This window comes from Protopterus annectens, chromosome 3.part1 (assembly GCF_019279795.1).
Source record: "Protopterus annectens isolate FY-2018-M chromosome 3.part1, PAN1.0, whole genome shotgun sequence".
Taxonomy (NCBI): domain Eukaryota; kingdom Metazoa; phylum Chordata; order Ceratodontiformes; family Protopteridae; genus Protopterus; species Protopterus annectens.
This window is the reverse complement of record NC_056732.1, coordinates 687,773,853-687,791,372: the sequence shown is the minus strand read 5'-3', so window position 1 is coordinate 687,791,372 and position 17,520 is coordinate 687,773,853. Positions and strand designations below refer to the sequence as shown.

The 17,520-nt window shown below is 41.9% G+C and overlaps 1 protein-coding gene across 1 annotated transcript in view; it reads left to right on the top strand.

The window, feature by feature from the left end:
• EFR3A (EFR3 homolog A) overlaps positions 1–17,520 on the top strand; it is a 2,300,516-nt gene that overhangs the window by 1,740,401 nt on the left and 542,595 nt on the right. The window contains exon 17 of the mRNA XM_044066245.1: positions 11,684–11,815. Coding sequence (XP_043922180.1) covers positions 11,684–11,815 — 132 coding nt within the window. The remainder of the gene's footprint in view (positions 1–11,683; positions 11,816–17,520) is intronic.

The window sequence follows — 17,520 nt, the reverse complement described above, 5'->3', positions numbered from 1 at the left end:
GTTTCTTTGAGGACTAACCCTACTTTCATGCCTAAAGTGGTTTCTAAAGTGGCTTTAAACCAAACTATTCACCTGCCAACTTTTTTCCCTAATCCACAAAATAATGGGGAGAGTATCTTGCATTCTTTGGACGTACACAGGCAGCTTCGCTTTTATCTGGACAGAACCAAGGATATCAGGAAAACAGAACAACTGTTTGTTTATTATGCAGCAAATTCCCAAGGCAAAGCTATTTCAAAACAGACCATTTCTAAATGGATTGCTCATGGAATCAGATTTTGTTACTCTCATCATGGAAAGCAAATCCCTGGAAAAATTAGGACTCACTCTACCAGAGCTGCTGCTACTTTAGCTGCCTTTCTCAGGGGAGTCCCTACCAAAGATATTTTGGAAGCTGCAACTTGGAGTTCAGTGCATACTTTCTCTAAGCACTATAATCTCCCTCCTTATTCTAAATCTAGGGCAGGCTTTGCTTCTGCAGTCTTGCAAGGCCTTCTAGCCGCCCCTTCTACTCTATAACCACCACCCTTTATCTCAGCTTTGGGATTCAACCCTACAGTGATGACTGTAACAGTGAAGCACGATGAACATAGTACAGTTGTGTACACTTACCATAAATGTAGATGCTCAAGTGTCTTCACTGTTGCAGTCTGGGTTACCCACCCTCCTGTCCCCTCTTATACTTCTACTGGTGTGGTTCCCTGCTTCATCCTTCTTCTGAGGTGTATTTGCTACAGGGTTTGGGGTTTGTTGTATGTCACATTGTTGTTTTACTTTTAGCCTTTATTTTTGGGCACCTGACATCGGGGGCAAGAAAAACTGGAGAACATGGTGTCGGATGGGAGATTTGTACCCTGGCGCACTGATGTCAGGGAGGATGAGTACACAGCTGACGCTAGACCCAGACTTTGGGATTCTGGCCGACCGAGGGCTGCCTGCCGGCAGGAAGAACCCTACAGTGATGACTGCAACAGTGAAGACACTCGAACATCTACATTTATGGTAAGTGTACACAACTGTACTTTCCCTTTTGCCAAACTCCACATGAGAAAACTTCAGTGGTTTCTAAAGGCAGATTGGCTTCAACATTCTCATCCCCTCAGTGTTTTAGTTCCTCTTCTTCCATTTCTCAAGAAATAACTTCAGTGGTGGATTCAGCAGTTGAATCTCAATCCAGGGCTCCCTTTTCAGCCATATCTTCCCTCTCAGGAGTTGTTCACAGATGCCTCAGATGTGGAATGGGGAGCAGCTTTCTGCTTCCTAAAGGTGCAGGGAGTCTGGTCACCTCTTCAGCAGAAAGACCACATCAACGTCAAGGAGGTGACAGCTCTTCTGCTGTCTCTTCAGGCCTTTCATCCTCTTTTCTTCCCAGGATCTCTCAAGGTGATTACAGACAATACCATAGTGATGTGGAATGTCAACAAATGGGGGAGGGGTATGTCAAGGTCTTATCTTTACCGTTTGGCATTCTTAGTATGGAAACTTGCTATCCAGTTCCAAGTGACTCTTCAGGCAGTATGATTTCCTTCAGGTCAAAACATTATGACAGACTCTCTGAGTAGGTCCATAGCACAATCCCACAAATTGATGCTTCACAGGGATTTGCTTCTGGACATTGTCCACCAGTGGGGTGCTATTCAAATGGATCTTTTTACCTCCCCTCTGAACAGACAACTTCCTCTATTTTGTGCTAAAGTGCCAGGTCCTCTGGTTTCGAAGGTGGATGTCCTCTCTTTTTCTTGGAAGAGATTGTTTCTGTATGCATTCCCCCCCCTTCCCCTTATTCCAAAACTCCAATTCAAAATGCAACAGGATACTCCCAAAATGTTGTTGGTGACTCCGTTCTGGCCGAGATAGCATTGGTTCCCTCTTCTTCATTTAGCCAAGGGCAATTATCATAAGTTACCTCACAGGGTAGACCTACTTGGACAAGACATGGGATCTCTCATCCATCCCCACCTGTCCAGTCTTCAATTGATATCATGGGTGATAGGATTTTGATTCCACATAGACACCTTTTACATGCTTAAGTGGCCAGGAAACCCACTACTAGGAAGTTGTATTTATCAAAATGGAAGAGTTTTTCTGTTTGTTGTCTTTCTCGTGTCTTGGGTCAACTTTCTGTGGATGTTCCCTTGGTTCTGTCTTACCTTTATGAATTGCTCAGTGCTGGGTTGACTTATTCATCTGTTAAGGCCCACTTATCAGCTGTTTCTGCTCGTCTGCCTTTATTACCACCGTTAGCTTCTAAATTTGAAGCTAAACAATTCCTTAAAGTTGTCTTTCATATTAGGCCTCGTTCTTCATCCCAGTGATCTTAATTTTGTTTTAGAAAAATTGACCCAGGGTCCTTTTCAGCATGCAGCCTCAGCTTTCTTGCAACATTGCTCTTGGAAGACTGTACTTTTGTTAGCTCTTACTTCTGCAACACAGGTGTCTGAGCTTTAAGGCTTTATAGCTTATCCTCCTTTTTTGATGTTTCATAAGGACAGGGTACCCCTTCATACTAATCCTTCTTTTATATCCAAGGTGGTGAATGAGTTGTCTCTTAATTAGTCTCTTTATTTCCCAATTTTTTCCCTTCTTTACAGTCTGCCAGTGAGAAGGTGCTGCACACATTGGATGTGTATAGGCAACTCAGATATTCTTTTTAGACGATTAAGACTTTTCGTAAGACTGATCAGGTCTTTGCTTCCTTTCATCCTAGGTCCTTCCTTTCTTCCTGTCTCCAAACAAATTATTTCTTCTTGGATTTCTAAAGCCATTTGTTTTTGTTGTTCCTTTCATGTTAAAAGCTTTCCTTTTTCTGTTAAGGCTCATTATACTAGAGCTAAACTGTGGCTTCTAAAGGTGCTTTTCACTGGCACTAATGCTATTTGTGAGGTAGCTACCTGGATTTCTCTGCATATATTTACCAAGCACTACAAGCTGGATGGAAATTCCAGAGCTAGAGCCATCCTTCATGGCTTCCTAGAGAACTCTGCTGGTCCTTCTCCTCCCGAGTTTTGGCACTCTCCTTATTGTAATGAGTACTGCAACAATGAAATGGAAGGACTTAATACAGTTGTGTAAAATCTTACCATAATGGTAGGTGTCCTCCTGTTCACTATTGCAGTATTTACTCCTTCCCTCTGCTCCCTGGTTCATTTCTCCTTTGGATGCCCTCTATTCCTTACACTGGTGTTCCTACAGGGGGTCTGTGTTCTGAGGATGGTATGCCAGGATGTTATCTTTATGCCCTGTGCTACGTGAGGAGCATACATGCAATGTTAAGGCATACCTTAAAGCAACCTAAAGGCTTTGGTATACTGGCCAGATGTCAGGCCACTCTTGGCAGGGGTATTGTAATTAATACTGCAATAGTGAAGAGTAGAACATCTATCATTATGGCAAGAATTTACAAAACTGTACTTTGTCACACAGTCCATCCATATCTTTGCTGATCCACACTGCTTGCTCTCATTTCCTCTTGCCTTCTTCATGCCTCACCCAAATCTTCTTCACCAGATTGTTTTCTTGCACATATGGCCAAACCACTGTAATCTATTCTCTTTGACCTTTTCTGCAACTGGAGTTACTTTGGTGTCTCTTCTGATGCTATCATTCCTTCGTCTATCCCACATTGTGCATCTTATGACCAATCTCAGGCACTTCATCTCCATCACCTCTAGCTTCAGCAACTGTTCTGCCTTCACTGCCCAGGTTTCTGTACCAATTAGAAGTACTGGGCACTCCACTGGCATTCTTCTGTTATATACAACCCCTGATGCTCTGTGCCACTTGGATGCAACCACCTATGATTTTAACTTTGACCTCTTCATTCAGACTTCCCTTCTCATCAGCCACCCTCAAAAATACCTGAAGCTGTTAACCTCATCCACTGTTTTCAGCTTCTTCTGAATTTCTCCATTTGCTGTCATGACACCTGTCTTGTCTTGTCTGTACTTACCCATTTCATCTCATGTGCCTTCAATTTTGCTTTCCATTCCCATATAATTTTTAAACTTCCTGTTCAGAGTGTACTTGTAATCCCATAGACCTTGCCTCTAACACAATTGCCGGTTTCACTAGTTGTCTGAGCAGTAGGGCCCTGTGTGTTAAATGGCAGAATACCTATTCTGTTTATATACCAGTCATACAGATGTTCCACAAGGCTCTATTTTTAGGTTCTCTCTTCTTTAACTTATTCATCGGTAAAATGCAAAGCAAGCCACTATTATGAATCAGCCTGTTGTCTCTTGTGCTCCCTGACCCTCTTTGTATTCTCTAGTCCAGTGGTGCACAACATCCACCCCGGGGCCAAATCCAGCCCTTGACGCAACACCATCCAACCCCTAGAGAGTAACCAAAATTTTTTTAAAAACGTGACAAAATGCTATGCCTTACTCCAGTCATGCAAACTTTCCAGCACTTCCTTACTTACCTAATTGACTGCATTTGTGCACACCTCTTAATTTAGCTGCAAAAGTAAATATTCTTTGCCATTTATAACTTGTAGTCTGTAAACAGTAGTAACTTTTTGCAAGAGTTTGTAATAAGTCATGGCTGCAAGCCAGAATAAAGTTAAACGGAAAGTTGATGTAGAAAACAGGCAGTTTCATGACTGCTGTCTTAAGTAAAAATGCCAGTCACATGTACCTATTGTTAACTCGTAACGACTTACTATGTTTTGAGGTGGCCCACAGATGCATTAAGAAATCGTGTAGTGGCCCTCCCCACAAAAAGCTAGTGCACCACTGCTGTAGTCAATTGAAGCCTTACAAACCAGTGCAACTGCTTCTAAAGCCTAAAAAACAAAAATAATTCTCTTTACACCTACTAAAATCTACTAGTAAAAAGGGAACATCATATGACTTCCTGCAGTGAGACCAAAATGTAATTAGTTTCCTACACTAACCTTCTTGGTATAATTATTGATAATACTATGAATTTCAACTAGTGTATGTAGTCCAGAAAAGCCACCATAAGCTGGGCCCGCCTATATGATTGAGATCATGTGTCCACTGTTTAGCTACTGCCAACTCTATTCTACTGCCAGACCTACAGTATGCATCTCCTGATGTTCTTTGTGTTTCACTGTTGCAGTCATCACATTTGGGTTATCCCTGCCAGGGTAGCCCTCTGCCGGCCCAAATACCAGAGGCTTAGTATTTCTGCGTCGGTTGCTGTCTCTTCAGTACTGACGTCAGGTCGTCAGTAGTATAAAGTAAGGCAGCCAACGCCATTACATCAGTCTTTCTTGCCATGGAGCCTGAAGCAAAAGCAGTTCACATGAGTGCCAGCCAGCCGCTACCTGAGTTTCGTATACCGAACTGAAGCTGAAGTCTTCTAAAGCTAAGTACCCCATTGGGGGTCTTTTTTTCTTGCAATAACCAATGTCAGAAAAAGTTAACAATTGTCTCACCTGTGGAAAGCAAATAGCACACCGAGACTTTCATTCTTACTGCGTCACAGCTTATGCTCAGACCACAACGTCCCCCGCTGTCATTTCTGTGCTTTGTTCAACGCCAGAACTATCCATCATTGGGCTCTTATTGTAGCTAGATATTTTTGTTTACAGTCCTCGAACTCTGATATGGCTTTGATAAGCCATCTGACAGCAGATCTTCCAAAAAAAACATAAAGATGAAGACAGAGACAGACCGCACAGGTCCAAACCTATCGACAACGCTCCCATTAAGCTAGTTGTCAGTTCTCCAGTCATCAGTGTGGCACTTTCGCAGCACCTGATGCCCACTTCTGTGGATTTGTATGCCACTACCAAGACCCTTTTGGAGTCTGGTATACTGTACAACTCTTCTTTGACTAAGGATCCTGCGGTCATCTCTACCTTGGATGGGTCAGGAGCCGCTGAGCAGGCACTGGCTTCCGAGGAAGTCCTTCACACTACCGACTCTCGACACAAACCAACGTCTTTTTTCATGATTACTGTTCTTTCAAAAACTACCGAGTTTCTAAGGCCAGGGTACGAACCACACCCAGGAAACTGACAACCCAATCTCAGGCACCTGCTTCCTTGCCTCAGTCTCAAATGCTTAAAATGGCAGAAGACCTTATCATACTGATCAGGGGAAGCCAAGCTACCCCCTCCAAAAGGAAAAGAGATCTGTCCCCTGTAGTTTTGTCTGAACCAGAGTCAGATGACTCTGATGCATCTGAATATGAAGAATTGCAACCTCTGTACTTATGCAGTTTCTGATGCAGAGGATTCCATTCCTTCAGCCTCTCCCCCAGAGGATTTTTCCTTTGGGGAAACCCTTCATATCTTAAGGGAGCATTTCCAATGGGTGGGTCAGGACTACCCTCAGTCTAAAAAGAGACTCAGAGAATTCTTAGATTTTCCACAGCACAGACCCTTGGCCATCCCCCTAGTCCTGGATGTTGTGGAGGATGTTTTCCTGGAATCCAGTTTGACTCCTGACACCCTCCCTCCTGTGCCCAGAAAACCAGACAGGTACTACAGAGTCCCTGACTCTCACAAATTTTTTTTTAAAAATCCTAATGCTGACCATGAGGTTATTTCTCAAGGGCCTAAAGGAATTAAAGCAACCTCTACTAAGAATGCCACCCCCTCAGACAGGGATTCCCGAGCACTAGACAGATGGGGTAAAAAAGTATATACCTCAGCTACTCTTGCTATGAGAGCACTAAATTGTCAGTTCCATATGCTAAAATTTCAGCAACACACCCTGGAACTCCTCAAACAAACAATGTCTTCCTTTCCTGCTTTTGCAGAATCTAGAGAGTTACAAGAGTTAATGCATTCTGCAAGACAAGTAACTAAACACACCTTACACTGGGGTTTTGATGCCCTAGAAGCTTTTTGCAGGGCAACAGTCACCGAATCTGTCCTTAGAAGGCATGCATGGCTTAAGGAACAGCCCTTGCCAGACCATGTCAAATCTAAGTTGTTGGATGCCCCCTTACACAAAGACAACTTATTTGGCACTAAGGCAGAAAAGGTCTTAAAAAAGATGGAAGAAAAAGAAAAATCTGTGCAGACAGTTAAGGATTTCTTACAAGTCCAGCCACCCAGGTTCAGCAGGCATTGTTCCACCAAGCACTGGTCCCTTTTCTGCTCCCACCAGGCCAGTTCAGCCCAGACCCCGGGGAACCAGACCCCCCAGACAGCAGACACAGGGAATGCAGAGATCTAAGCAGTGGACTACCTCCACTTCAAAACCAGGGAGTTCTAAGCCACCCCCTTATGGTAAGAACTCACAATGACTCTCCACCCCCACCCCCTCCCTCTGCCCACTTTCACTTACCCCTAGGAGGAAAACTCTCCTTTCACGCAAGCACCTGGGCCACCATTACCAACGACCGCTGGGTTCTCAACATAGTGTCCTAGGGGTACACATTTTCTTTCCACACCCTTCCTACTCCAAAAGGGTTCCCAGATCTACCTCCAAACCAGTGGGCAGAGGTGCAAAAGCAAGTCCTTTCCCTGCTCTCTATGAGGGCGGTAGAGCACGTTCCTACAGAACAGAAAAGCCAAGGTTTCTAATCCAGACTTTTTCTGTTACACAGAAAAGAGGGCACCTGGTGCCCCATCCTCAATCTATCCATTCTAAACACCTTCATGGTGATTCAAAAATTCAAAATGCTCACCCACCAGTAGCTGCTACCCATGCTCTCCAAGGATGCTTGGCTAGCCACTCTAGACCTAAAAGAGGCCTACCTCCACATTCCTATCAGGGAATCATGCCAGAAATATCTCCATTTCAGGGTAGGATCTCAGCACTTTCAGTTCTCTGTGCTTCCCTTTGGCTTATCTACTGCTCCCAGAGTTTTCACAAAATGCCTGGCTCCGGCCATTGCCTTTTGCAGACAAAGGAATATCCAGATTTACCCATACTTAGATGACTGCCTAATTCAGGAAGACAGCCAGGAAAAGCTGTTCAACCACCTGGCCTTTGTGAAGTCTTTACTAACCTCCCTAGGGTACACAATCAACGAAAAGAAATCCAAACAGGTGCCCACCCAAAGGATTATATTCCTGAGAGCAAGCCTGGACACAGCTTCCCAGATGGCATTTCTTACACCAGAAAAGCAAACTTTCCTGGCAGCCTACTTCTCTCAACTAGCCACCAGACCCCAACTGTCTGCAAGAAAAATTCTGCAAGCTTTGGTGTTCATGGTGTCTTGCATACTACTCATTCCATATGCCAGACTCCATATGAGGAAACTTCAGTGGTACCCAAAAAGCCTTTGGTTTCAACACATTCAAGACCTGGAAACTATTATACCTATAATACCTTGCCTCAGAAAAGATTTTCTTTGGTGGGCAATAGCATGCTCCCACAACAATGGACTACCTTTCTCACCACCCCCCGCCACCCAGACTCTCACCACAGATGCATCAGACTGTGCCTGGGGTGCACACCTGGATGGCAGGTGCATACAGGGCCAATGGAGTCCACAGCAAATCCATCTGCACATCAGCCAAAAAGAGATGATGGCTGTCCAGCACGCCTTGATAGCTTTCAAGCCCCTTCTCTCCCCAGGGGCTCTCCTGATCAAAACAGACAACACCACTGTGATGTGGTATATCAACAGGCAGGGAGGGACTCACTCCTACTCTCTATGCAGGCTGGCCATAACCCTTTGGCACACAGCCTGTGCCATGTAACTCCACCTGTTAGCACAGTTCCTACCAGGTTCTCTCAACTCTATGGCAGACCACTTGAGCAGAAATCTTCTGGACCCACATGACTGGCAGCTCAATAGAAGAACCTTCACCCTAATAACTCAGAAGTGGGGCACCCCGAAGGTCGACCTCTTTGCCCCCCACATCAACCATCAGCTCAACAAGTTCTGCACCAGTGAGCATCACTGCATGGCTTGGAAAGTGGATGCCCTGTCCTTCCCCTGGGTCAATCTATCGGTCTATACCTTTCCTCCACTACCTCTCATCCGCAGGGTACTGCTCAAAATAAAGGAGGAAAAACCAAGGACAATTCTTATAGCTCCAGACTGGCCTCGCCAGCACTGGTACCCCTTGCTGCGCAGCCTGTCCCCACTGCCACCATGCCATCTTCCTCAGATTCCAAACCTCCTGACCCAGAGAGAAGGGGAATTCATGCATCCCCAGTTTCAGGTACTCAGTTTAGCAGCTGACCTTTTTCCCTAACCCCCAATCAATCTGCCAACCTCAGTAAACAGGTTCTAGATGTTATTCTTGAGGCCAGATGCCCTAGCACTAGAAAGTCTTATGCTGACAGATGGAAAAGGTTCTGCACCTGGATTCAGGCTAAGGGAGCCAATATGGCTCAGCCCTCCCTTCCTCTTATCCTGGATTATTTAGCTGACCTGCTGCACAGTGGCCTCTCTTTTTCCTCTATTAAAATTCATGCCTCTGCTATCTCTGATCATTTTCCCCCTGAGCAGCCCCTTTTCTCACACCCTTTGATCAAACAGTTCCTAAGAGGGGCTAGCAACTTGAGGCCACTCAGAAGAGCACCAACCCCAGCTTGGGACCTTAACTTTGTGTTGGAAAAGCTCACTGTGCCCTGCTTCGAACCAGCCTCTTTGGCAGAGCTAAAATTTCTTTCTTGGAAGACAGATTTCCTTCTGACCATCACTTCAGCCAGAAGGGTCTCTGAGCTGCAAGCAGTCATGGTTGTGGAACACTTCATCATCTTCCATACTGACAGGGTATCCCTTAGGACTAACCCATCCTTCATGCCCAAGGTGGTGTCCAGTGTGGCTCTCAACTAATCCATTCATTTGCCCACCTTTTTTCCTAATCCACAGAAAAAGGGGAAAGGATCCTGCACTCTCTAGATATGCACAGACAGCTCCGATTCTATCTAGACAGGACTAAATCCTTCAGAAAGTCTGATCAGTTGCTGGTTAGCTTTGCTGCAGGGGCAGAGGGCAAAGCCATCTCCAAACAAACCATTTCCAAATGGATAGTACACTGCATTCATTTCTGCTACAAATAACATGGAAAGCCTCCCCCAAGGGGGTCAGGACTCACTCCACCAGTGCAGCCTCCACCTCTGCAGCTTTCCTCAGAGGAGTCCCCACCAGGGACATCCTCGAGGCTGCCACCTGGACATCTGTTCACACCTTTATCAAACATTACCACCTGACACTCTTCTCCAAATCCAGGGCAGGGTTTGCCTCTGCAGCCTTGCAGGGCATCCTAGCCAGCCCCTAGTTTCCTTGACTGCCTCCACCCATTTCCTCAGCTTTGGGAATCAACCCAAATGTGATGACTGCAACAGTGAAACAGGAAGAACATAGTGAAGTTCTGCACACTTAACATAAATGTAGATGTTCGAGTGGATTCACTGTTGCAGTCCTGGTTTCCCTCCCTCTTCTTTCTTCTCTTTCCTTCCAAGGGATATATTGGTATTTACTTTCTACTGGTGGGGTTCTTCCACCAGAACCTGGCTCCCACTTGTTGGCTGCTGACAGGTTAGGGTAAGAAAAACTGATGTAATGCTGTTGGCTGCCTTACTTTATATTACTGACGACCTGACGCCAGTCCTGAAGCGACAGCAACTGACGCAGAAATACTAAGCCTCTGGTGTTCGGGCTAGCTGAGGGCTACCCTGGCAGGGATAACCCAAATGTGATGACTGCAACAGTGAATACACTCGAACATCTACATTTATGGTAAGTGTACACAACTGTACTTTCTCACAAACTTAATAATTGACATAACTTTCCAAGTCTGAACAGTGCTACATTAAAATTGCCAAATTCAGTAAAAATGCACCTTATACATTTCATCAGTCCACAGCTTTTAGGAAACTTCATTGGCTTGAATGTCAAAGTTTTTGTTACCTACAGTCAACTAAAATAGCATGTAACATACTGCATCAACCAACCAAGGTTAGAACAAACATGTTTTAGAGGTGAATAAGAAGTAAAACTCAGCTTTATTTCATAATCTTAAAAAGCTAATGTGGCATAATGCCTTGGTTAAGTCACAGTATCTACAGATATTCATTTTGTAACAGTACTAAACCTGCTATCCACTAGTAGGGAAAAGGGGGGGGGGGGTTAGAAAATTCTAGTAAGTAGATACATTTGATTCCATAATAAATATCTGTGATTCAGTCCATTAATCAAGCTATTAGGATACAATATTGCTTCTTTCTGTATTAAACTATTATAAATATTCAAGAACAAGTTTACATAGTAAAAAATCACAGCTGTTAAAAATCTGTATAATCTTCATAGAAAAAAATGATCAACTGCAGAAATAGTTCTTGCGGCATTTTTAATGTCCTACAGATGTTCCAAAATCTGTAGTCTAACCATTCTGTGGGCAAATTGCCCTCTTGTGACTTTTAGGTATAATGTTGTGTTAGCTGCTCAGACATATTTAAAAATGGTATGTGAAATTGAGAGTATTGCTAGCATAACCTGTCATATAAACAACTACTTAAAGAACTAACAAATGTATATTACGGAGTTAAGTATGTTGCTAAGATACCAGCTATGATAAAATGTTATAGTCATTCAGTTGTATTAGAAAACTGAGTCATTTGTGGCTGTAACTTGTATTTGTTACCGAAAATGAGCATGTCAAAAGTTTTTGTACACTTGAAATATGTGATCTTACTTGTAATGTATATCTTGTGTGAAGTGTAATAAAATATAGCATTTTTAATTCATCTACTTGACGGGCAAACGTGACTTTCATTTTTATATCCTTTGATTTAAGGATATGGCCATCCTAAATGAAGACAGCTTGTCTACTTTTAACCGATGTGGAGTTATGGCATTAGTGGCTGCATATCTGAACTTTCTGAGTCAGATGATTTCAATTCCTGCCTTCTGTCAGCATGTCAGCAAGGTTAGTAATACATATTTTGAGTAGGTGACTTACCAAGTAAAATTTATGTATTGAAATTTGTGGGATAATAAAACATTTGTCATATAATGTTAATTATATGTTGTGTTCTGGTTGAATATTTTGGAAATTTCCTCAAGCATTAGAACTCTGATGTCTAAAATCTTATCTCCAATACATTGATATCTGTTTGTATGTTTTTTAGTCTAGGAAAAACTGTGTAATGACATAAAGGTCTCTTGTTTCTTTTGCCTGCTACCAACTATTGGGCATACTATCATAAACCGTAAACAGAAACACAGAAATGAAGATATGTGCATGTGCTTAACAAACATGTGCATCCAGATAGGAAACTGAATAGTAAAATTTTGTTCCAACATTTTGCTTAAGCTGCTCTTCTTTATCAGGCTGATTCATTATAGTGCAGAACAAGCAGCAATATTTTGTCTGGCATAAAAATTATACTTGCAGTGAAGATAAATATCTGCAGCTGTGAAATAAATAAATATGCACAGAAAAGTAATTTTAATAATAAGGTTAGTAAAAAACATGATTAATATAACAGATAATTTATTTGTATTTGGACAGATTCATGAAGACATATCTGTTTGTCTAATATGATCTCATGGTGTGGTAGAATAAGGTGAAAAGTCCAGCTGCATCATGCAGAACATTTATTTTGCAACTTCCATTTATTCTAAAAGACCAGCAAGCATTTGTTACACAACATTCATTTATTCTACAAGACTTGCTTTATACTTGTTTAGTGTCACTGAGAGAATAAGGGTCTATTTCATCAAGCATAGCCCTGACAGATGCTGTCCTTCACATAATTTCAGTCTTTCACCAGGGTGCATGCATACACTCACACATGGCATGCACACCTTCTGGCAGATTTGGAGAAAAGACTGTTCACATAATGGCATGTCTTTGGAATATGGGAGGAAACTGGAGTATCTGGCTAAAACACACACAGACGCAGGGAAGACATGCAGTCTCTGCAGAGAATGTTCTCTAGCTGGGAATTGAACTGGAGAATCAGTAGTTGTGAAGCAGCAATGCTGACCATTGCACCTGTGTGCTGTCCTTTTATGTCAATGAAATGCCATTTTTTATTAGCAGGATCAAAAGTGGCATTAGGGTAATATATTTCTCTTTTAAAATACAAAAGAAAAAAAAAATACAGCTATGCAAACAAAAGTAGAATGTCTGGGTTTGTATTTGTGTGGGCACAAAGTAAGAGGAAAGACTTTGCAGTAACGCAAGAGGTTCATCTTATTGACAGCAGTAATACAACAGAGGTGAGTACATGAAGAATATGCATTTTAACTAATAAAATATTCCTTTTGTATATTGTTTTTTTTTTTTTTTGTCTGAAGTGAGAGTAGTACAGAAAACCCAAAGTTTTCACAAGTTAGATTATCAGATATCCTTAGCAGGCAATAAGAGTTCATCCTCAAGTGGGGAGTCCTGGTATCTCCAAGCCAACCTGGCTCTAAACGGAGTAATCATCATGATAAACTGAAATTTCAGAACAGGAATACTAAGAGTCCAAGTATTTATAGCAATCCCTTCAACTAAATGATTTTATTTTTAAAACCAAAATAAGTCCAATTGTAAATCGTCCTACTTCAGAAAAAGAGACTGACTCTAGATCATTCCTTTACAGGTTTGATTGGGATAAGTGCTTTTGTCCTTGTAGCAAACTTCAGATGCAGTTCTTACATCAGGAGGAAGAAGATTAGTGGCAGCATGTACTGCTCTGAATAGAGGGGTTAGATGAAGGTATTCTCCGAGCAAGGATTACTGCAGGTTAGCACTTTAATCTGGGTATAAAACTAAAACAGGCTAACTGTACCGTGATCCCTTCTGACAATAGCATAATGTGCCCACCCCAACAGTGAAATTCTGGAAAGTCAAACAACAGTTAAAAGGCGTTAATGGTTGGAATAAAATAATTTTTGATTCCTGATAACCACATTCCATATGTAAAAGAAATAAAGGTAGGTCTTGCAGCATCTCATTTTTCTACAGGATTAAGTCTGGGTTTCAGAAGAAGGGTGTAGGATATAGTTAAAATAGTGATGAGCTTTATAAAGAAAGGTAGATTAGTATCAGAGGAATTGAAAAATCTTGTTTTACTGTACAGGGGTGAGTACTATGGTTTAATTTCATAGGACCCAAAAATATGTACATCACAGTCCACCTGATTTAACTGCTGCTCGTTTAAATAACACTGATGGCCTCTTTCTAGCTCAAATATTTTTTTCAGTCCCATTGTCAGTGGAGATATTTATATATTTATTTGAACACTTGTTAACTGTGTAAGCACACTAGTCCAGGGTCCCTTTTCAGGCACTACTTAGACCAGTAGGCAGTAGGAAACAGTAATTTACAGCAAAATTAGCAAATAATTAATAATAGCTGTAGAATAAATAAATACTTTGCTGATTACAGTTTTAATAGGTTACATAAGATACATAGGAAGAGATTCAGAAAGGTTGCAAGGAATGGTAAACCCAATTTACCACCCATTTCTGATTCAGAGACAACCCTACAGCACTGCTGTACCATGAAAATGTGTATCATCGCTGTGGGCTGCCTCTGGGGCCTGATGCAAATACTTTTTTTCAAAGTTTCTTTTATTGGGTAGCATTCCCAATAGTGAGAAAAAATGTCAAAAAAGAAAGTCAAGAGAAACAATAAAGACGATTAACAACAGACAACGATATACAATAAAAGTAGAGAACTAAATATAAATTTTAAACTACTAACAACTATTTATAACAGTGCATCATGCTAAAGGAATAATATATATCTAGGTTTTCTAATTTGTAAAAACAGGCAGTGAGGATATGTACATGACATGAAAAAAAGAGGAAGAGTAATTAAAAATAAGTATATTTTATGAATTATAGAAGGTAATACATATTGGGATTCTGTAGCTATAATAAAGTTTAGTAGTAATGTGAAGGAATTTTACAGTATAAGAACAGCAATTTTTGATCAGGACTGCAAAAAGAAGGGGATATTTTTCTTGTGAGAAAGTAAAAATTACCACAGGTATTTCTGAGGGGATAGCATAAGGCTAACTACCATGGGCCACTCCCAGAGAATGCCTCATTAACATTTGAAAGAATTCATATTCTTGCAAATGCTAATGATGAATTCAGGAGAAGCAGCCTATGCTAGTTAACCATGTTCTCTCCACTCCGAAGTGCCTGCGGTAAGATGGCTCTGCTGGCTGTGTTAAAAAACATAAACAAAAGGTTACATTCACCTGTTAATTTTAGTGGATGAGAATATGTAAGAGTCAAGTGCCAGGGAGTTTAGTGGACAAGTAGGTGTGTGTGTTGTGTGGGTGTCTGCATGTGTGAATGTATGCAGAGGGAAGAGTAGTTTCAGAGATGTGTTTTGTAAGTAAGTCTTCCTGGGTGTTCCCAGTGTGTGTGTGTGTGTGTGGGGGGGTAGGGTAGGTAAGGTAGGCTTGCGTGTAAATGGGTGACTGTATCCATGAATGGGATCTGGTCGGTAAGGGAGGGCTGGGTGAATGCATGTAGGGTTACCACCTGTCCCACTTTGCGAGAGACAGTCCCTCTTTGGGCAGTTATGTACTGACAAAAAATATTAAAAATGACAAATGTCCTGAGATTGTAGGCTATAATTATGTCCCATAGTTTATGTAATAGTTGCATAAAATAGTTATTTATTTATCTAAAATACCTAAATGTTACAAGAAACAGAATAAGCAACTAAACTGCTACAAGAATAAGCTTTTATTTAGGCAAAAAAGTTAAGTTTTATCCTTTGTACTGACCGTGGGTATGTGTCAGCCTGTAAAATCTGTTGTGTGTCCCAAAAATGTCCCACTTTGGCCATTTGAAAAGGTGGCAACCCTAAATGCATGTGCGTGAAGAGGTCTGTCACACCCCTAAATTGACAAATCCTGCAGTATTGGGAAGGGGGGCACTAGACACTAGGGATACTATAATGCAATTAAAAGGTTAATGTTGTTGTATCTTTTGGCTTTTCCCAGTTAGGGGTCGCCACAGCAGAACTCTGGTCCGCTAATAATTGGCAGTAGATTTTTACGTACCGAGTTGCCAACCCTGACGCACAACCTTCAACGAAGGTACGCCCATTCACGCATATCTCCACACAGAAGATGCTTTAGCTGAGAATCGAACAGGACGTCTTACTGTGAGGCGACAACACTACCGCAGCACCACCACCGCAGCAATGCAATTAAAAGGTTAACAGAGCAACAATTTTGCAGCACAAAAGGCTTATATGGGGTAAGACCCTAGGCAGTAGGGAAGAAGCTTTGAACACTACACTTTTGGCAGACAGTGCAATTTGTTAACATTGTAGACCTTTAGTTGTCTGCAGCAGTAGTAGACACCGAGATTAGTCTTTAAACTGTACCTCAAGTCACTGAAGAACCTTATAAAAAGCATTGTGTGTGTGGGGGGGGGGGGGCTTTAAACTCTGTACCTTTCCCACAGAAAGCACATCCTTGGCAACCCAGAGCTTTAGTCCATTGTGCTAACTGAACGGGCTTGCTTTGGGTTGTTTTGTGAACTATTTAAAATATGAAACTCCTAAATTCTGGCATTTTTCCTGATTGTATTTGTCCATGAGATAAAAGGTACAGAGCAGGGGCAAACTCGGGGACAGTTGAGAAGGATGGAGGAGTGTACAATTGAAATGGCCATGCTGAAGACTCCAAGACAAAGACAGGAGGAATACTAGATGACATCAGGGAGGTTTTTCATTATTACTCTGAGGCACCTAAAAAGTTAAAAAAGCAACAGGTGAAGTATCACAGTCCACTTTCTGAACTATAAGAATGACACTCTGCTATCTGACAATGTCTGTAATCATCTGTGATTTAAGAGGGGTAGGAAAAAAAAAGGATGCATCACAGATGTTCTGTCAGTTCAGGGACAGGTATGTGGCATGTTTGGGTGTGTTTTGTGTGTTGAGAAGAATAGGTCCCTGTGCCAATGGGATGGATGGGCTGCCAGAGGTGCTTACCATAGGGAAGTGTTGGTTAGCAGTTGCAGTATTTCTGGCCATTTGGAGACATGCAGATTAGCTGATAATGAGCTCTTTCCTCATTACTATTAACATGTCTCTGAATCACATTTTCCATGATTGTGGAAACAGCTTGTTTTAGCCATGGCTCTTACACCCGTGTTAGAATTCTTTCCAAATTCCAGAGATTGTCTGAATACATCGTGATAACAATAACAAATATCCGAGGAGGTAAGTTCTTGTCATTGAGATGCAGTAGTGTACTACTGGTGGATTATTTAAATTGAATTCAACGATATGTGCTCTTAGAAAGAAAGCTGAATGGTAGTGAGGATTATGAAAAATGGAGAAAAGAGTAGAGAAGCAGGAAAGAGAAAATAAGGAGAAAGAGTTTGGTTATCACTAAGAAATATCAGGAGTAGGGTGATGAGCTCTGGGAGGAAAGAGAAGTTTATGTGATAGTGAGTATGAGCAAGAGTAACATTAGTAGTTGTGCTCTTGTAAAAGAAAATGGATAGTGTCTGATAGCTTTATCTATGATTATCAAAACAGTGATGCAGGAAGGATTCTGTTGTGAGATTCTTAAGCGCTTTTCTGAATCATTAGTGGAGTTCATAGATTTGATGTCCATTGGGGTTTAGTTCCATTGCTAATATGCCACCTGGGTATAC